Source organism: Manis pentadactyla, chromosome 4 (genome assembly GCF_030020395.1).
Source record: "Manis pentadactyla isolate mManPen7 chromosome 4, mManPen7.hap1, whole genome shotgun sequence".
Classification (NCBI taxonomy): Eukaryota; Metazoa; Chordata; class Mammalia; order Pholidota; family Manidae; genus Manis; species Manis pentadactyla.
Genome location: NC_080022.1, coordinates 108,063,974 through 108,085,696, shown reverse-complemented (window position 1 = coordinate 108,085,696; position 21,723 = coordinate 108,063,974). Strand labels below are relative to the sequence as shown.

Here is a 21,723-nt window from a genome sequence, read left to right as displayed (position 1 = left end):
TGGTATAAATTCAGGGTTATACTTTCAATTCCTTGTAGTTTGCCTACAAGGGCCTCACTATCTCCCTGAGGCCCCTAGTCAACCGTATTTAGTCTTAGTCACCAGACAGATCAAGTCAGGAGGAGGATGACCATCACCAGGTCTCGAGCACCACCAAACTGTTGCTCCAGAGGATGGGCCAGGAGCCCTATTTCCTTCCCACACTCTAAAACTGTATCTTTAACTTTTCTAAAGAGTGCTTCCATTAAAAGCACTCAACTATGAGCACAGGCCATAGTTCTTGTTTAGGGACTGCTACTTGGTGAATCTGTAGATTTGCCCTCAGTTTCTCATAATTAGGGTTAGGCTTAAATAAGTAACATTTTCTGACTCATTAGCCATTTGTAAGACTTTTATATCATTAAGAAGATATATGAGTAATATGATAAATTTTTAAAAATCTGAGTCTAACAAAAATTTTCATAGTCTTTCTTAAGCTTAGTGATTCATCTGCTTGAGTAGACTGAATACCAAATATTTGGAGAACTACAAATCTCTTTAGTCACAAGCTTCAGTTATCCCCATTTTCTGTGAAATGATTACCTGTGAAGGATGATTTTTTTGGCTACTTGTTTTATACTCAATTACATGACTTGCCACTGTATTCAGAGAAACCAGCCATGTTGCAGTATAACAAAGCAGACGTAGAATACCACAGTAGCTTGCGGTAGAAGTGAATAAAAGCAAGGTGTGACTGATGTCTGTCAGCCCACTGGGCTGGAAATGCCCTGGCTCTTTCACTCACTGTTTTATCCCTAGTGCCTAGTATAAGACCCAATAAATATCTTGCATCGGAGAGAAGAATCTTAAGGGATGTTTTGAAGAGGCCAAACACTTAGTCATACTAGGAAAAAAAAATATATATATATATATATTTCAAGTAGGAGAATGCTCAGTGAACACTCTCTTGTTTTAAAGCTGGTAGTCTTCTATTTTAATAGCTCAGGGATTTGGTAGTGAGGAGGAAGAAGCCTAATACATGTATTACAGAGGGCACATGATGAGCGGTAGGGTGAAGTTCCTTGGGCTCCTTCCATTTTTCACAAAAGGGAAAAATCAAGAGGAAGGAAGCAATGCTATAAATGTGGAGGGGAGGATGAAGAATTGGAAGGGTTGGTAAGTTTAACCAGTAATAATGCCACCCCATTTTCAGGTAGCTTTTAATATTTATATTGTACATTTCTCATGCTGTGGTACTTATAACAGCCTAGACAGGCAGGCTAGGCAGGTGCAATCAGCCTCATCTTACAGATGAAGAAGCTGATTCAGAGTTTGTTACTTACCATGTGTTAAATAACTTGTAGGTAGTGAGTTTGGAACTTGACCCATATCTTCAGACTTCAAATTCAGTATTTTTTCTTAGGCCCCCCACCCTTCCCTAGTTTTCCCAAGCAATCATCCCAAGAAAAATATAAAGGGATTTAAATTTAATTAGGTAATCTTTTATCTGTTCTTCCCATTAATCCAGCATGAGCTGGGGCAAATCTAATATCCTTTTTTTTAGAACCAGTGAATAGCCATCTGAGTAGACATTTATCTTCACTGGAATTTTATTTCATGAAAACACTTTGAAATACTTGTGAGGTAACTGTGAGGACATGTCATTGGAATAATGAACACTTTAACTGTCCAGCTGTGCTTGAGGCAAGAGAAGACAGAAGATTGGGGGATTTTTTTATATGGTGAGTCCTGGTTTGAACTGCTGGCTCCTGAGCTGAAATAATGAAATAGATCTGGTTCTGATGACCATGTCCTGTGGAGAAGAGAATTCATCATTTTCTGTTGTTCTTTTCTTAAGGTTTTGAAGGGAGCACCTGTGAGCAGAATATTGATGACTGCCCTAACCACAAGTGTCAGAATGGAGGAGTCTGTGTGGATGGGGTCAATACTTACAACTGCCGCTGCCCCCCTCAGTGGACAGGTATGTACAGTGTGATCAGTCAGTCAGAAGGAGCACAAGGCTGTTACTGAAGTGGGCAGCTTTTACAGGGGTCTCTGCTATATCATTGGGCACAGTGCTAATTTTGTTGGCTCTCCTCTGTGTTCACATAACAAGAAATCATACCACAGGCATTTCTTGGGCAGCTGCTCTGCATTCAGCGCTGTGCTTGTGGTGATAGGAGAGAGAAGCATTATTGACAGACTGAAGTTATTATCTGGGAAAAGCAGCACAGGACCTGGAACATAGTAGATGCTTAATAAATATTTGAGAGGAAAAGAACATACTTAAATGTGAAAATATAGGTATTCTCACCACACACACAAAAAATGGTTACTGTTTGAGGTAATGGATATGTTAATCAATCTTAGCCATTTCACAGTTTTATATATATCAGATCATCACACTGTATGCCTTAACCATACACAGTGTTATATGTCAAGTATATCTTGGTAAAGTTGGAGAGAAAAAAAGAAAAATTACAACTTGCCAAGTTTTGGTGTAGTATCTAATGATATTCAAAATTTTGTGAAAAGGCTATTAAAATACTCATTCTTCTTCCAACTCAAAAAAAAAAAAGAAAAGAAAAGTTATATAGACTGTAGGAGTTCAGAGCTTGTTCACAGACAGAAGCTTACCTCATTGTCAGGTCCTGTGATCATACAAAAGGATGGCAAGTGTTCTTGATGACATTATTTTTATGTCTTCCATCTACATTTCTGCTTTCCTTTTCTGTATCCCTTTTTGCATGTAGGACAATGGTAGATTTTTTTGGCCCCTGACATTAGAAGAGTAGTCTTGCTTAATTTTACAACCTCTGAGAAGTTTCTGATGTTATCCAAGGCAGAGTTTCTACTTCTTTTTGAAAGTTAAGTGATTTTTATGCAGATATTTGGTTCCAGTTTCTGTTTATATCTATTTATCTAACTGAAAGTGAAGACAATTAAGAACTGATTAAATGATAAAGAATTGAACCTTTCTGAGAGAAATTGATAGATTTAATGTGGAAACCTACACATAAGTTAATGTTTTAAGGCAGGACCTATGGTATCAGTGAGGGATTGTGCCCAGCGAAGAAGTCTTGATGTTGGACTGTTCTTTAGAGCCCTCGAATTGTTTTCCCTTATCTGTAACAGCTGATTATTTAGACTACTCTTTAGAGCTGTAGACTATGAATAGAAAAAGATGGAAAGGTTTGAAAACTTCAATAACATGGTGCCTTAGAAGGGCATGCATTTCTGCTTTTAATCCCCAAACTGTCCTTTTAAATACTTTCCCGCCAGCTTTCCCTAGAATTGGACTTCCTCTAGAATTTCTTCTTGCTGTCTTGATCCTAAGACTTCATTCCCAGTCCTCTGCTCTTTCTGTCATATTCTCTCTTCTCTTTCGCTTTTGCCATTTTTCTAGTAGATTTTTCTGAGACGGTTTTTTTTTTCCGGAAAACTTAAAAAAATTACTGTGAAGTTATTTTTGTGACAAACAATAACTGGAAAGATTTGAATTTTTATGATCCTCGCAGTGGTATTGAGTAGGATGAAAAACTTGTTAGGAGCTTGACCCCTTCTAATCTCTCCCTTGCCCTGTGGGACAGTGACTCCAAGGTACTAAGGATCCTGGTATCATGCAGATTAAACCGTATTGTCATTTCATTGCTGATTTTTCTTTGACGCCACACTTGGTTTCTTGGATGTTAATTAGGAAGGCAAGGCCCAATCTTAGGGGAAACTTTCCTGGTGAAATGATATTTTACCAAAATCATTTGTTTAATGTTTAATAAATACCTCTTTTCTGTGAAAGTCCTTGTAAGATGTTTCTTTTTCCGTGTGTTTCTGTATTTTCTAAAAACAATGGCAGAAATAATGGATTAAGTGCAACATTGCAATGTTTTTTTCTTTCTATCTGCTTTCATGTTAAGTGACTCAGTCCTTAGCTTCCTACCAAAGAGCTCCTTCTTGTTTTTCACTCATGCCAATTCTTTGATTTCCAATGACAGTCTCATTTTTTGCTATCCCCATCACCAACAGGATAAAGGCCACGGTCCTTCCTCCACTGTATGAAGTCCTTCCTGGCCTCAGCCCTATCTGCTTCTCCAGGCTTCGCATGTATTTAACAGCACTTCATAATCCGAGTTAGAACTGCTTCCACAGAATCTACCACACCCGATGTCTTCATACACACCATTCCTTTTCTCTGTATTTCCCTTCTCCACCCCTGTCCCTACTGACCATAACAGTTTTTCCTGCCTGGCTTGGATCAAGTGGCTGCCTCCTTCAGGAAACTTTCCATGACCTCTTCAGACTGAACTAAGTGTTCTCCCCTGGGCTCCCTTACGACCCCACACATGCCTCCGTGATGACGGCACCACATTAATCTTGGCAGTACTATGTGCTTGGGGCGAGGGAAGTACTGAGTTATGAGGTGGTTGAACTGTTGAGGACACCAGTTACTAGAGTTCTTTATAGACTTTTGTTCTCAGTAGTATATAGCTGAGCTATTCACCATCCCAGCCCCCTCCTCATTCTGAGAAGATTAGAAAGGAAAATTTGGGGACATAGGGTTTTGATTTCTCTTGATATTAGAGCTATAAATTCAGATGAGTATTTTCTGCTTTACACAAAGTAATAATGGGGTGGGTGGGTGGGCATTAACTAATGTTTATTAACACCCATATACTATGATAACTATACAGTGTTTTATTTTGTGTAATCTTTGTAACTATATTCGAGATAGAGTTTATTAAATATACTTTTTACAGATGATGGATATTCAGAAGGATTAAGCAATTTACTCTAGACACATAGTGGTTGGTTTAGGGTTTGAACGTAGGCTTGTTGAACTCTAGTATGTTCAAATCTATAGTCTTCTTTCTATATAAATTATGTGTGGTCTTTATTTTTTAAGGACTGAAATAGATTGAAAGTTCAATCTATAGTTTTTATTATTCTAGGATATGGTGATTTATTCTCTGTGTTTTTCCTTTTAAAAATTTTACCTGGTTATTTTGAGATTAGAAGTTAATGTTAAGTGAGTATTTTATATATAGTTTGGTGGTTTTTTCACTATACTTAGGAACCTTATTGCAGAATTCCCTTTAGAATTCCCAGGCATAGAGTAGAGTTGGTCTGGCTATTGACAATACAGGAAAGGAAGGCTTGGAGTAGGATACTAGGAGAGGAAATGAAGTTATCAACTATCTGAAAAAGGATGGATGGGATTTTATAGCTGAAAAAACTAGGTATCAATTTGAAATAAATGGAGATTTGGGAATTTGCCACATTTTTAATGAGAGGAGACTGATAGGTACTCTGTTTGTTGGGTGCACATACATAGAAGGCTTGGTCTTTTGCAGCATGTTCTGGATTTCAGGATGACCAGAAATTTTTTCCAAGCCTACTCCTGGTGGTGATTTGGGATACAAGAGTCAGCTTCCTTTTCTTCAGAAGGCTCTATTTGCTATTCCCTGTAACTAATAACTCTTAGTTACTTTACTGGGGTACTGGGAGAAAAATGATGCAATGAAAAGTTTTTTGAGCTTTTCATTTATTAAGGAAACAATTCTCATGTAAAACATTCTAGATCCATGCTGTTTGATATGGTAGCCACTAGCCACATCTTGCTATTGAGCATTTAAAATGTGACAAGTCCAATAGAGATGTGTCACAACTGTAATATACCTGTTGTTGAAGACTTAGTATGAAAAAAAGTAAAAGTCTCACCAATAATGTTTAAATATTAGATGCTGAAATGATAGTGTTTTGGATACACTGATTTAAATAAAGTATAATATTAAAATTGATTTCACTAGTTTCTTTTTCTTAAGTGCTACCAGAAAAACTTAAAATAAATCTGTGTGTCTCATGATATTTCTATTGGATAACAGTACTTTAGATACGAAGATGTTCTGTAGGTCTTACCATGGCTGCTACTATGTAGGGACATCACCTCTGATCCTAGGTGGTAGAGGGATGGACTTATGTTGGCCTCACTATAAGAAAGCATGTTGGGCTTCTTCTGGTGTGGTTTCCACATCAGTTGTGGACACAACTGTGTTCTAGCCCAACACAGAGCTTCTTTACCTGACATGGCTGTCTAGAATAGTGTTAGTTTGCACTTTCAAAACCTACCAACCACTCTTCTGTATAAACTAAACCCGGATGGAAGAAAGAAATTTTGTTATAGAGATATATCTGAGAAGTTGGATGTTCCTTTAGAAAACGGAGGTACACCTAAGATTTTGATGGCACCTGAGCACAAAATATTTACTATTGCAGTATTTGGCTTCAAGACATCTTCTGGGAAAAGTTTCGCTCTGGCAGTACCCATTTGAGAAAGAAAATGCTTTTAAAGGCCCCAAATTAAAGCAGTATAGGCTAATGTTTTGTCTGTATACTACATACACTGTTATTTGATTTTTTTTTTAAAGGTTCATTTCCTTCAGAATTAAAGTTGACTTTAAAATCAACTCACAAATTCCTCTCTGGCAGCTTTTGCTTTGGGTTCAGTCCTAGGGCAGGCGTGATTTATTTTCCTGTGCTTTTTGTTAACCCAGAAACGGAATTTCAGCTTGGGCTTGGAACAGTGCACTGGGACACTAAGCAGCAGTGAATAATGGAACTTAGGTGAACACGGGTCACATAAAACTAACCACATTCTCCATCAGCTCTCCTTTATGACATGATGAGCCTAAAGAGTTGGTTGATTCCCTTTGCTGTCAGTTGTCCCACTTTCAGTGCGAATGTTGGCATGAATCAGGATGTGCACCCGGCCAGAGGTGGGGCATGAGCGCCTGTGTCTGGGAGCGGAGCTCTTCATGGTGGTAGTCGGATTCTGAGCTAAGTGCTCCTATTTCAGTCTAGCCTCTAGTTGGTGGCAAGTGGTTCTCTAGCATGAGGCTTTTCTCACAACCACTTTTCTGGTTTTTTTTTTTTTTATATACTATAAGAATGGAGCTTTTTGGCTAAAAGTAGGAACTAATTGTTTCTGGGACTGCAAATGTTTTCTCATTTGTATTCTGTACAAGGAATGGGAAAATGCATCTCCCATTTCAGTTTCTCTGATGTCAACTTGATTGTGAGGACTTGATAATAAGCCTGTTTTCTAGAGTTTGGCTTCCTCACCTCAGCTGCAGTCTGCTATCAGTAGGGCAGACTGCCAGAGTGCTAACCTGGAGTGCCTCATCCCAGAGGCCTCAGAGCTGATGAGTGGTCATGTTGGTTGGAACAGGGATTTGAGGTTAGTATAGCCCCACACAAAATGCAGGAGGTGAGACTGAGGGGTCTTCTCTGCCCTTGTGGTCCATGACTCGGTGTCTGGCTTTGGCTACATACCAGGCAAGAACCGGTTTTGCCACATGACTCTCAGGCCCCCTGTAGAATGTCTGTATGGCAGCACTGAAGCTGCAGATACCTACTGACTGACTAACTGTTCTATCCAGCATACTGCACTGGGCACCATAAGAGGCACATTAACTCCTCTCTTTAAAGAATGGCCAAATTCACTACGAGGAAATAAGGACATCTACACAAAACCACAATAGGAGGTAGAAAGTGTGAAAGAATGTGAGTTAGAAAGAAGCATGAATAGGAACTGGGGACCATCTCAGTACTCGGATGGGTGAGGGGGTTACTGAGGAGAGCTCACTTGTTTTGAATCTGCATAGTGGGACAATGTGGGGACTGGTTACAGAGGCAGGGAGATGAGCTAGAGGTGATGCTGAGTTTGAGGTGGGTTTCACGTGGAAAACATTTAGCAGTAAGAGCCAGGAGATCGGAATAGAGGAAGAGGGCAGAGATGCAGATTTCTGCATCTTGTATTTGGTTGCCTCGGGTGTGTATCAGGTCTGTAAGGAAAAGTGGGTGGAGTGAGACCCGCAGAGGGTTTGGACCTATGGAATTGTGAATTGTGAGAAGTGTCCACACTTAAGAAAATGAATGAGGAAAGGGGCCTAAAGAAGGAAGGACAGAAGGGGGTGTGTGAGAGTTGGGAGGAAGCTCTGCCATCACAGCATCCCTGAGCCAGGGGGTGCGTTTTAAGACTGACTCAACTCTACATGCCTCTGTTGTAGCACCTGTAACAGTTTTCTGGTCTTATCCTAACAAACTTTCAGTCTCTGGAGGATTGGGAACTGGTCTTACTTATTTTGGCAACCCTGAGTCCAGTTTTAGTAAATGATGGTTATTAAATGAGTGAAAACCAGGAACACTCAAATAAGAATGATAATTGCAAAAGGGTCACAGAATTTTGAGGTCATTAGAAATCTTCTGAAATGTAATTTCAATATAAAGGAGAGAAAGAGCCAATTGCAAGGGGCTAAAGAGAAAAGTGGATGTTGAGGAAGGAAGAAGGAAGGAAAGTGTATAGCTCACTTATTCAAGATTCTGTACAGAAAAAGAAGGGGGGGGCGGGAGAGAGAGAGAGAAAGAAAGAGATGAAGGGCAGTAGCTCTAGGGGACAGAAAGTTCATGCAGTCGACAATGGAACCATAGCTAGACTAAGAGTTAAGGCAGTTAGAAGGCGGTTGCTTAATAAACTGGCTTAGTGAGGAGGGGCCCAGTCTCAGAGTTTTAGTGGAAGGTAAGTTAGGTGAAATTGTTGTAGAAAATGAGTGAGGAAGGACATGGGAAGTTGTAGTTAGAGTAGAAGTACCAAGACAAATATGTTCATTACTATTAATATTTGGATGGCAAATCCTTGTTGTAAATGCAGCTTACTTGGTCTAAAGGGGTAGTTTGTAAGAAAATGAATTGTCAAAAAAAAATACACGGCCTTGAAATGGGCTGTCATTAGGTCATAATTGTGGCCTGCCAATGAAGCATACCATTCCTAACTGGACCTGCAGAACACAGTTCCCTGTTCTCCTATGTGCTCATGAGGCAACATGTATCTATTAGAGCACTTAACACTCTCAGTTATAATTGTTTGTATGGTTGTAGAAACCCCTTTTTGTGTGTAAGTTCTGCAGGGTAGAAGCCATAACTGTTTTGTTTACCATTATAATCTTAGTGTATATAGGTCAGGGTGTGACACATAGTGTATACATATTTGTTGAATAAATTAAGGAATGAATGAATCAAAGCACTAAATTTTCCATTGTTCCTGGCCCACCCTCATCCCTCCAACCTCAGAGCTGTCACTGGGTTCTGCCAGGGTCTCTTCTCCTTCCTCCCTGAGGTACTTTAGTATCTTTCCTTCTTGTGGACCATGTCTGTATTACATTTGTAACACTGGGCTAATTGTATCAAGGATTACATTTGATAATCAATATAAGCACTTACTGCAGTGTGTGGTACCCAGAAATAGCTTAATAAATATATTTTTACTGTTTGGAGTCAGTAGCAGCATTAGGGAAAAAAGAAAAAAATTGATTCTTTACCCATCATCCAGATGGAGGCGATTAGAAGAGGGCTGACTGGAATGACATCTTTAGGAAAATCTTAGGTTTTAATCGAAGAAGAAGGCTATTATCCACTATAATGTAAAGTTACCCTTGAGACATAGTTGAAGAATTAGGGTCAAAAGGCAAGCTAAATTTGCTGTGGTGTACATGATATGGAGTTCAGCAGCTCAGGAGGGGGTAGAATGAGAAGTCTGTGTCTTGACTGGTGGATGTAGATAAGGGGATGATAGAAACTTTGAGTATGGAACAATAGAGAAACCCTGAAGGTGTGAGGTAGATGACTTTGAAAGATGACTATTATTTTGGGATTAGAATGACTTCAGTGAGAGAAGACAGGAGCAGATGAACATTTGTTTAACAAATATTTTTTAATACCAAAGAAATATTATCAACTGGACAATGCAAAATGCTAGGGCGTCACCAATGAAGTGAACGGTTACCACACATTTCTCCATGGAACTTACCATCTAGTGAGGAGGACAGACATAAACCACATGCCCACCTGTAAAATACTGAGCTGTAATGAATGCCTAGCAAGAAAACTGGGGAGGATGGATGGCATATGAACAAGCGAAACTACTGGAGTTTGGAGTGGGCAGGTATTGTCTCCCTGAGAAAGTGACATTTCAGCTGTGGATCGTGAGGACAAATTATTTAGGGCAAAGGAGAGCATAAGAGTGGTCCAGACACAGGGAACATCATGTGCAAAAACCCCACAGAGGGAAAGATTATGATCATGTTGAGAAACAATAAAAAGCCAGGGCGGCTAGAGCTAGTGGTGTTTCAAGGGGGGAGAGGTTGGAGAGGTAGGCAGATGGCGTGGATAGGATTTAGAATTTTATTCTAGGTGTGCTGGAAACTATCAGAGGGTTGTGAACAGGCAAACGGCACAATCCACCTTCCATGCTGAGATCGCTCTGACAGCTGCTTTAGAAACACGTTGATCAGATGCAGGGAAACCAGGCTTCTCAGGAGTCCTGGAAAGATGGCTTCTTGGGTCAGTGGGACTGGGCCCTGAGTTTCTCGCCTTTGTGTGCATGTGTATCCCCTCCCCCTGCGCTATCCCCTTAGCCCCTTGCATGCCCCCAGGCTTGGCCTGCACCCAGCGAGCTTGCATGTTAGTGTGCACACACAGTCCCTCTGTAGGGAGACCCTGTAGACTCCAGTGTTTACAGTGTTCAAACCAGCGTTAGTCCCAGCAGGGGACAACAGTCTGCTTGTCCTCTGCTCTTTCTCTTCAGCAGCAGAATGGGAAATCTGTGTGTCGGGGAGAAGGTTTTGTAGGATGGAGGTTGTAAGAATGCCCTGCTATGATACAGAAAGATGGAACTCGGCAGCTCAGGAGCTGGGGTGACTGCCTGCAGGAAGGACACATTGGAGACTGGATGCCCCGGATTTACCGTGGAAGAGGAGGTAGCAGGGTCAGGACAAGGGCCAGCAAGCTCGTGAGTGCTGCTGCAATGAGAGTTGACGCGTAGCAGGGCCATTAATGTGATAAAAGTTCTTCCACACACTTCACAGAGAGGTGAGCGCGCTGGCGGAGGGTTTCTCCCCAAAGGGCTAAGGCTCCGTGAGCATTGCTTTGCTTTTTCCCTCCCTCCTCCCACTTCCCAGTGACTCATAACGCCAAGTCAGGGGGACGGTTTGCCTCTGGCCCCTGACGGAGCCATGACAGGCTGCTTGAATCCAGTGTGCGGCCGCTCACGAGGTGATGCCTGCTTAGTGGTCCAGAGCGGGGAGTTAGAGCTGTGCCAGTGGTTCCGTTTCAGGGCGGCCCCCGGGGGTTCACCTGGTGTATCTCCGTCACAGGCTGTGCCCATACACTTACTCCTCCGCCCTTTGGTATTAAGACCAGAGGATGGGGCAGTAAGAAGAGACCAACATGAAAGTGACCATGGCTACAAACCCACACAGATGCTTGTCTTCCTGATGGCGGGGAGGGTGCCTTCTGTCGGAGTGCCAGTGAGGCGTCTTGCTCTGCCCCTGTGTTTCTCAACCCTTCCCTGTCCCTTCCCCGGTTTGAAGACTAACTTGATCTCCTGTGATCTCACACCCTCAATGTCATTTGTAGTGCCTATCAACTTCCATTTTTAAATTTGCCAATTTTAGTCACCCAGTTAGCTGTGTAAATGTGGACAGGTCACTGTACCTCTCTGGTCCTAGTTTTCTCATCTGTAAAATGAGCATATTGGTGAGATCTAAGGTGTAAGGCCAATTTCACCACTGATAACCAAGTGTCTAGTACAGTGCCTGACATGTAAACTGAGGTGATTGCAGACACAGTCCCTGCCCTCATAGAGCTTATAGTGTAACAGGGGCAGAGATTATAGAGTGAATAAATATGAAATCACTGCTTTGATACATGGCAGCATTGATTGAATGGAGTAGATGCAATGGTGGAGGAAACTGGGGAGATGTAGGGATCTACTTAAGTTGTGTGACTACTCAAAGGATGAGAAGTAGCTAGCCACGGAAACAGGAGGGGGAAGACTATTTGAGGTGCAGAGAACAGGATATTTTGAGACTCTGCAGTGGGAAACAACTTAATGTTAAGAAGCAACAGGAAGCCAGTGTGGCTGAAGTAAAATACATGAAGGGAAGATACGGATTTGAGACCTACTTAAGAGGCAAACGTGATCAGCCAGAAAATGATCAGTAGCTTGGTGGCTCTAAGTGTTATGATATCAGCCAAGAATTTGGTTGTGTGACATTTCATAACCGCCTTAGTTCAGGCTCATGATGGCAGTAGAGAAGGTAGTTCTACATACAAGTTATTTCACTTCTCTTCTGCTGGTAGGTGGTGGGAAGGGCCTAATAGCCCACTGCCTTCTTCCTGGTGTTAAGTAGGAGTTGCCTGCAATATCTGGCAGGTGGAAATTTTAAGAGGGATAATGGATGCCCTTAAAAATGTGCCTAACTGAGCTTTGTGCAATGTGTTTTGGGAGTTCACTAGCAAAGGTCATGTGTTGACACAGGTGATGATACATGCAGAGACCCATCGGGATGGGAGATTAACAGCTGGATAGGGCAGGCAAACAACACAGCTCTCCCTTTCCCCGGAGGCTTTTATACACTGGATAGCTCATAACTTAGTGCTCCCTCCTTCTCTCCCTGCTAACAGAAGGTACTTTGTGTTTAGTCTCTCCTGTATTCTGCCAGCACACTAATCTTCAAATGCAATTTTGATCATTTTTTCCTCCACCAGTGAGCCTGTAACATCTCCCCTTTGCTTGTTATATCACGGCCAGAATTCCCATTGAATGAGTCCTTCAAACAAATTTGAAACCTCAGATGGTCACCAGCCTTCTCTCCTTTGAGGCCCCAGCCATAGAATGCCCTCCAGTCGTGTTCATGTCTTCCAGACCTGAGCCCCCTGTCCTCAGTGAGCCTCTCCATCCTGTGCAGGCGACGCCTTCCTGTGTGGAACAGTGAGAAAAGCCAAAGGCCCTCAGCAATGCTCCCAGCCCCTCTGGATGATCACCAAGATTCTTTCCCGTTTCAGTACTGAACGTCCTTCTACCTGTATTCATTCCCAGCAAGGGTGTTCTTTAATTGTCTTGTGCTTCTGTGCCTGTCAGTGTGTTTGACGCCCTGACGCTAGGGTCTTAGTCCTGGACTTAGTCTGCAGATTTTGTTGACCAAGCCCAGGCTGGAGACTTACTGTGCTGCAGTGGATTTAGAGCCAAACTGATCAGGTTTGAATGTCAGTGCTCTCACGTCCTAGGTCGTGAGCTTGGGAAGGTTACTTAGCCTTTCTGAGCCTGCCTTTTTCCTTTTTTTTTGGCTTCTCCATTGTTTTCCTCCTTTGCCAAGAGGGTGGTGACATGAAGAAAATGCAGTGTCTTAGCAGACATTCTGCTGGGAATTTTGGAACAAGCAATTGTAGGGACCACCCAGGTTACTATTTTCCTCATTATGAATTTATAATACAATTTATAGAGTTGGAATGAGGATATAGTAATTCTGGCAGAAATGAGCCTGAGAAGGATTGTTGTTCTGGAGAAATGTGCTTGATCCTTAGAGATAAATGACCCATTCCATAGAAAATTACTTATTGGGCTCTCTCTTGTCTCTGTAGGTTTTATTTTTCTAAAAGTGTCTAACAGGTATGCAGTCCTAAGGTGTTCAGTGAACGGCTCAAACCTTCAAAAATCAATCTTATTAAAAAAGACATGATTTTGAACTGTCCCCCAAAATATATCTGTTTTTGGATAGCAATTTGGAGTTGTAAGTTTTCCCAGTAATCCCATCATGTGAGTCATGATTATAATCTTCACCCTCTTCATCCTCTCCATATCCCCATGCCCTGTGCACATGGGAAGCTGAGATCCACAGAGATGGTCTTCATATGGCCAGAGACACACCTCAAGTCTGTTAAGAATTTTAGAGTCAGGCAGCTGTAGTTCAAATTCCAGCTCCTCTGCACTCCCTGCCCCACTCTGGGCAAGTGGTTTGACTTCTCTGAGCCTGTGTTCTCAGCTGAAGTGACATCAGTTTTGTGATAGGTCAAGTCTAATGCTGGTTCATAGTAGGCAATGACTCTTGGTTTCCTTTCCCAGGAGTGCCACATTTCCATTCCAAGCCTTGCTTTATTTACCCAGTCTGTCTTGCTATAATATTTAAGTGTCTGGGTGTTATAATTAATAAGAAATACATATGAGATATTGTTAAACACACAGTGTCTTATACTCAGAATTATCACAGAGCCAATCAAAATGAAAAACAGTATCTAAATTTCTCACATGAAGCAAGTCAGGTTGGTTTGAGGGTAGCAAAGATATTTGAGCTGGCATAAGAGACAAGACTCAGTAATTTCCAGGCTAGAGCAATTCTTCACCTACTTCTTCATTTTTTCACTTCTAAATCTCACTGTATCCTAATTATATATCTGTCTTTATCTCTGCCAGCACTGTAAGGGAGCAAAGCTTTCTGTGATAAAGGGCATCTTCTGCCCTGGGGGAAATAATTGCCCATGTAATCCCTCCCTCCCTCCCTTCCTCACTCACTCACTCACTCACTCACTCTATCTTAGTTAATATTATAGGTTGCAACTGTCAAATCCCATATGAAATTATGGAAACCTATTGGAAAGGACAGCTCTCAGAATGGCTGTCCACCTGACTGGGCTTAGGAGTAGGCAGGCTTTGGGAACAGCTGGAACCAATAACTTGAATGACACCATAATTCCTTTTTTCTCTTTTGTGCACTCCTGATTCACCCTTATCACATTATCTGGAGATGGGCCATTTCCTCCTTTCGGTCCATTTGTCAAAGGTTTTTAGTCCAAAATTTGAAAAAGAGACACAGTGGTATAGCTTGTATCACCTGCCCATCCTGAATCAGTCAGCTATGACTAGAAGGGCATAATCATGTAAAGACAAGATGGCCTCTTCAAGAATTACATGGATGAAGTGGGGTGAGGAGAGGTGACAGAGGATGGGCGCTGACACAGAGTTACAGAGATGACCATACACACATTCCGCCATCTTGGCAGTGGAATTTTAGCTGGGAATACAAAAACATTCCTGAACTGAGGTTGCTTACGCCCAAGAGATGGAGATGGATTTGCAATTAAGTAAGTGAAGTGATATAGTTTCTGTGATAATGGATATATAGGTTGGACAGAAGTAAGGAACAGGCAGGCAGGCAAGATCCCATACAACTAGCTTCTGCTGGCTATGATGGGTACACAGCTGGGCACATTGCAGGCTTTCTAAAATTACTTGAACCAGTTGAATTATTGTTAGGTTTTCTAGGGACTAGGGAGAGCCTTGGCATTTTCTGAGTATAACTGTCATGTGCTTTTTCATTACAGGGCCTCTTCATCAGAATGCCTTTTTCAGTTATTCATTGAGTTCTTTACAAAGAAAGGATTAAGGAGGTTTGTTGAGTTTCAGCCACTTGTGTTTTAGAGAATTCAGATGATCTGAGTATTATTAGTTCCCTTTGCTAGCTCTCTAAACGTGCATTAAAAGACCTTCAGTAAGACTGATTCATCAACTTGTTTTACAGCTCAGGTGGCCTGGCACTAAAGTGCTTGTTAGTCACAAATCCTTCCTTGTAAGTCGAAGACATACTCTTGTTCCCTGTCATGGGCCCTGAGAGCCTTTGCTGTAGCCCCCCATCCTTTGCTATTGTAGTGACCTGATCCATATTTACATGTGGTCTCATATTTATTGTCCTGAGTTGCTCTCTTTCAGGCAGAGCAAACTGATTGTTTTTCCATCCTCTGTTACCCTGGGTCATCTTTCTGCATCTTATCCCTCAAATCCACATCCCTGAGGCGGGGCTGCCACAGACTGAGCACAGTTTGCTTCAATCTCCTCGTCTTGGCTTTGTGTTACATCTGTAGTTTACCAAGACTTCTCATTGTCCATCATCTCTTCTCTCTACTCTTGCTTGCCCTTACTTTTATTTTTTAACTTAAAAACTTTTTATTTTGAGATAATTGTAGTTTCATGCACAATTATATGAATCAATATAGAGAGATACTCTATGCCCTTTACTAAGGCTCCCTCAGTCATTAACAACATCTTTCAGAGCTCTTGTACAGTATCATAACCAGGATACTGATGTTGATATAGTCCAGGCATAGAACAATTGCCCTAACACTTTATTTCATGGTCCTTATTATTCTTTTCCTTACTTACCTCTTACACTCTTCTCCCTTTGCTTTTTTCACTTACATGTTTGTTGTCCCAGAGATTTAACTGAGTCAAGGATCCCACAAAACTTATCTTCTCCTTATTGGTTGGCTTAAATTCGCACGTTGTCAGAACTCCTAGGGATAGCAACTTCCATTCTTCTTTAAATTATTTGCCTAAGATGGCCCAAGGTGGCCTTGAAATTCATGTTAGGCTCTGGTCTGCTATGAGTTCTGCTTGCCTCAATTTTAGGCAGGTCACATGAGGATGAAGAATGTGTGGGGGCTGGTATGAGATACATGTTCTGAGACTTAAGAACACTAATCAAAGCCCCAAACTTTTCCTCCCAAAGGGCAGTTCTGCACAGAGGATGTGGACGAGTGCCTTCTGCAGCCCAATGCCTGTCAGAATGGGGGCACCTGCACCAACCGCAATGGGGGCTATGGCTGCGTCTGTGTTAACGGCTGGAGTGGAGACGACTGCAGTGAGAACATAGATGACTGCGCCTTCGCCTCCTGCACTCCGGGCTCCACCTGCATTGACCGTGTGGCCTCCTTCTCTTGCATGTGCCCAGAAGGAAAGGCAGGTAAGACCAGCAGGAGGACAGACTGGAGATCAGGGAAGGGGTTGGTGAGCATTCAGGATTTCTGCCTTCTTCTCTTTCATGCCAATAATTGTGTCCTTTCAGTTACCATCTATAGGAACATGTCACTTAAGATTACTATTCTGGAGATGTAATTGCTGGCCAAAGTGCTACTAAGTTAATCTTCTTAGGACCATTGGCTCTCCTCTCAACTCTTTGTACTACAGTTTTTCATCCCCCAAAATAAAAGTTGGTAACTATTGCCTTTAAGATCATAGGCTGAAAAGCACCTCAGAAATTAAGATTAGTTTCCCAGAAGTTATGAAAAAATTACTCGTAAATGGATTTAGGGCCTTCGTTTTAAGAAGAAATAATCCTTTTACTCAGGAGTCATTGGCAGGGATGAAGCATTTCAATACATTCTAACTCTCAATGCCTGTGGTAATATTCCTCTCAGGGAGGACTTTAACAGATGGCCAAGTTAACATTGCTCTATCTAGCCTCTCACTTTAACAGCTCCTAGTTTTAGGAGTAGAAAAATGAAGGGAGGAATGTGATAGAAGAAGACAGCTTAACTGAGAGAACTTTGTGCCCAACAGTTTTGAAATGTTCTCATAGTCATACCTTTCCAAAACCCCATTTCCAGCTTTGTAGAAGCCTTAGTCACCTGTTCTTAAGCTAATTGCAGACTGGAAAATCCAGTTCCCATGTGAACTCTGCAGAACATGGGCCTAGTAATATCTTCAGAGTCCTGGGGGCATTTGAGTAAGGAGTGCTGACATTATTAAAAGGCTGCCCTAGTAAAGGCTGATAATATTCTTCTGAGACTAGTGAAATGCTAGTGGCCCCATGAATATCAGGTAGTATGATTTTGGGAAAGTAGGTTGCTAAATAAAATACAGTATGCATGCAAATTTGGGGCATATATTAAAACATTATTTGTTGTTTGTCTGAAATTCAAACTGAATTGGGCATCCTCTATTTTTTGTTTGTTTTTTGCTTTTTTTTATACAGGTTTTTTTTTATTAAGGTATTATTGATAAACACTCTTATGAAGGTTTCACATGAAAAACAATGTGGTTACTACATTCACCCATATTATCGAGTCCTCCCCCCCCCCCATACCCTATTGCAGTCACTGTCCATCAGTGTAGTAAGTGGGCATCCTCTATTTTTATTAGCGAAATTTGTCAGCATTATCAGAAGGATATATCCACATTTCTCCTGTCCCCATTATCTAACCATCTCAGTTTAGGACATGTAGGTAAGTCTACCTTAAATGTCCAGTTTGAGGGCTCAGGGTTGGAGCGCCAGGGTGTCCTGCAGCTTGTCCTTAAGGTAGGCTCAGGAGAAGGGGAAGTTTCCTCTAAATCTCCATATTGGATTTTGGTGAGCCGATCATAAGATTTTCTCTCCTCTGTGAAAGAGAGAACTCCCCCAGGTAAGCGACAATTTCTCTTTGTTTCTGCCCCTCCCTGTGACAGGTCTCTTATGTCACCTGGATGACGCATGCATCAGCAATCCATGCCACAAGGGGGCCCTGTGCGACACCAACCCTCTGAACGGGCAATACATTTGCACCTGCCCGCAAGGCTACAAAGGGGCTGACTGCACAGAAGATGTGGATGAGTGCGCCATGGGTGAGTACGTGGAGCCTTTCCTGTTCTTCACGGGGTCTGCCTAGCTCAGCCAGCATTAAACTGAAGCACATTTTGCTCCAGGAGTGTGTTGCTCTAAACCTCAGATCTCTCCTTCTTCATGCCCACTGTTTACAACTGACCTTCCAGAGTTACCCTGTATTCTGTTTTCAGAACTGAGATGTGTGGAGGGTCTGTACTTGATTCTCAATATGAATCCCTATCTCAGTGACAGTTTGAACAAAAGCACAGCAGATATGCACAGGGGTGAGATTGCCCTAGTTGTTCGTTTTAAGGAATAAACTAGGAAGTTGAGAACCAAGTTATGGAAGGCCAGACCCTAAGGCTGTAGCAGGCAACCCACTTCTGTAGCCCACATTTGTGGAAAGTCCATCAAGTGCTTTGATCTGAGGAACAGATGCTTGTTTCTTCCAGCCAATAGCAACCCTTGTGAGCATGCAGGAAAATGTGTGAACACAGACGGCGCCTTCCACTGCGAGTGTCTGAGGGGCTATGCGGGGCCTCGCTGTGAGATGGACATCAATGAGTGCCATTCAGACCCCTGCCAGAACGATGCCACCTGTCTGGATAAGATCGGAGGCTTCACGTGTCTGTGCATGCCAGGTACATGGCCCATAAGCGTGTGGGGTCAGGACAGGAGGCACTGCCCTGCATTTCCCTTAGGTGGAGCACTCCATGTAGTGTGGCAATTCCGTGGGCTCTGTCAGCACTTATTCCACGATATCGACAGGATTCCCAGACAAGGGGATCCTTAGGATCGGCAGTGCTAGGATTCCTAGAGCTAGGGGGACCAGATCAAACAGCCTGAATGTCAACATCAGTTGCACATGAGAGAAAAATTCAGAAGTGATTGTTTTTCTGCAAGTATTCCTTAATTTCATGAAGGATTTTCCATAAGAATCTTTGCCATTAAATAGCTAGCTTTCCTGATGCCCTGATCTGTTACAAATACCATGCCATTCCATTTGTAAGAATTAATTTTACTCATAATTGTACAGGAATTTGCCATTTATCCATAGGGATGTACACATGCTTTGTTGTATTCTGGAGCACTTCTGAAAGACCATTTCTTGACTCCTCAGAGAGCACAGCTAAGTGCAGTTTACAGTGACCACTGACACTGGCTGTTTTGCCTGACTGAGGATGTAAGCCACTCTTGCCTGGGGAGGCCCTCCTGACCTTGACTTGCACGATGAGAGTGTCCCGACTCAGTTGTCAGGAACCCTAGGGGGCTGGCACTGTCCTGAAAGTGAAGGTTGGACTAATCAGAGAATGTGGGATAGTCTTTGCTGGTGCACTAGGTCTTACCAGTGTCTTCAGAGGTAGCTTCTTTCCCCTTTTCACAGGGACATGGGTATCTCACAGTGTCCCTCTGCCCGCTGATACTTACAGTGACTCTCTCCCACCATGGCAAGAGTCCCCTTGGCCCTCTGCAGAAATGGTCATGCTCATAGAGGATGGTAGTCATCTTTGCAAATTGTGCTTTCTTGGCTAGAATGCCTTTCTGTCTTTCTGAACCACTTGTGTGGTCTGTCTTGTTCAGGTTTCAAAGGTGTGCATTGTGAATTGGAGATAAATGAATGTCAGAGCAACCCATGTGTGAACAATGGGCAGTGTGTGGATAAAGTCAATCGCTTCCAGTGTCTGTGTCCGCCTGGTAAGTGCCCACCACCTGCCTGTTTTATTTAAAAGCACAAAGCTGACTGACCACAGGGAAGGGAGGAGGGAGAGAATGTGTGTGGGCTGTACATGAGGAAGTCATTAAACTGAGCACTTCAGGATAGGAGTGTGTGTGTACAGAAATGGGGAATTTGTCTCAACTAGTATATGTGATCCTTTGTGGCCAGAAGTCCAAGTCTACTCTGAATGGCCCATGACCTTTTGTCTATGTGTGTATTTCAGAAAGTTCATACCTCGTAGAAGCCTTAGTTGTAGGCTATTCAGAGTTTTATTTTTTCCCATGGGTCATATTCTTGAAGCTCCTCTGTGAGATTATTATTTTTAGGCATTTTACCCATGGGTCTAGAAACAGACAACACAAATTCATTTTTCCAAAGAACACCCTGTCTCTCCTTTTGCTTCCCAAATGCTACTGTTGAAGATGATGCCAGAATTTCTGCCATAGCCTGTAGTCTCTTACTGTTTCTTCAGAGAGGAGGTACCAATTACTCTGAAGCTACCCTTGCTTGTTTGAGGGCTCCACCTATAATCATTCAGTCCTTTAACTGGAAGTGAAATCTGTGCTGGGAAGAAACAGGGGTGCAGACATACCACAGTTAGTTGCCTCTGATGCTCTGAGCTTCACCCAGTTGTCCCTGTTGCCTGGTAGGGGGAATCATTTTACATTTGCTGACCCATTGGTATAAGCTGTGCCAGTAACAACCCAACACTTGTTGGATATCATTCTCATAGTAAAGCCATAGGATAATCCTTTGACTTGTGTCATCACTGTGCCCTTTGAAGGTTTCACTGGGCCAGTTTGCCAGATTGATATTGATGACTGTTCCAGTACTCCATGTCTCAATGGGGCGAAGTGTATTGATCACCCAAATGGCTATGAATGCCAGTGTGCCACAGGTAAGATTTCTCCCACTTTTATTCCCCTATTAGGTCCATTTGGAACAAAATAGGAGACTGTCCTCTTCCAGATGCCCCATCAGGCCAGTCCTAACAGGGGCTTCTCTGTGTTTAGAGAGAGAGCTTCTTCTGGCACATTTTTCTGCTGCTCCCTCTCTTTCCTTCTGTAACACCTGCCTCCTTCACCACTATTGTGGCCTGGACATTTCCATTTGGTGTCCATGTCTTTTGGGGACAGATTTTGGCAGTGGTGAGTTTCCAGCTGGCCTGACTGACTCCTTTGGGAAAGGGAGGAATTCCAGTTGAAAGCTATTTTTCACTGGGGCTTCTCAGCAGGAGGCCTGTCTCTGTGTTTCTTGAGGCAAGTGATTAAACAAGGCCCAGAAGTCTGTCGTTGATTATGTATGTGTATGTGTACAGAAATGGGGAATTTGTCTCAACTAGTATATGTAATCCTTGGTGGCCAGAAGTCCAAGTCTACTCTGAATGGCCCTACTCTGAATGCATAAAAGGCTTCTCATGTGATGAAGGTCATGTATATATCTGAACAGATGGAGAGAGAGCTCTGTCTAGGAGACTTAGGATCCTCCTTCCTGACTTGTACTATAATCAAAAAGAATCTGGTTACAAATATTCTGCATTTCTAATCTGTGGCCACATTTCTCATTTGGGAGTGGATTTGAATAAACCAAATGTCCCTTATTACACATTTAGTTTTGTACAGTTCAATATTATAGAGAAGAACTAGAAATTATTAGAGAAGGTGATTTCCCAATTTCTTTTTTATCTTACTGCTTAAGAGAGAAAGAAGTTATGAATATGATTAAATACATTTTTCTTATTTTAAAAAATGGATTCTTAGAGGATTTTAAACATCATAAGCATGA

At 42.3% G+C, this 21,723-nt stretch overlaps 1 protein-coding gene across 1 annotated transcript in view; it reads left to right on the top strand.

Annotated features, from left to right (window-relative positions):
• NOTCH2 (notch receptor 2) overlaps nt 1-21,723 on the top strand; it is a 164,887-nt gene that overhangs the window by 95,278 nt on the left and 47,886 nt on the right. The window contains exons 5-10 of the mRNA XM_036924423.2: nt 1,838-1,960; nt 16,371-16,604; nt 18,086-18,241; nt 18,674-18,862; nt 19,803-19,916; nt 20,723-20,836. Coding sequence (XP_036780318.2) covers nt 1,838-1,960; nt 16,371-16,604; nt 18,086-18,241; nt 18,674-18,862; nt 19,803-19,916; nt 20,723-20,836 — 930 coding nt within the window. The remainder of the gene's footprint in view (nt 1-1,837; nt 1,961-16,370; nt 16,605-18,085; nt 18,242-18,673; nt 18,863-19,802; nt 19,917-20,722; nt 20,837-21,723) is intronic.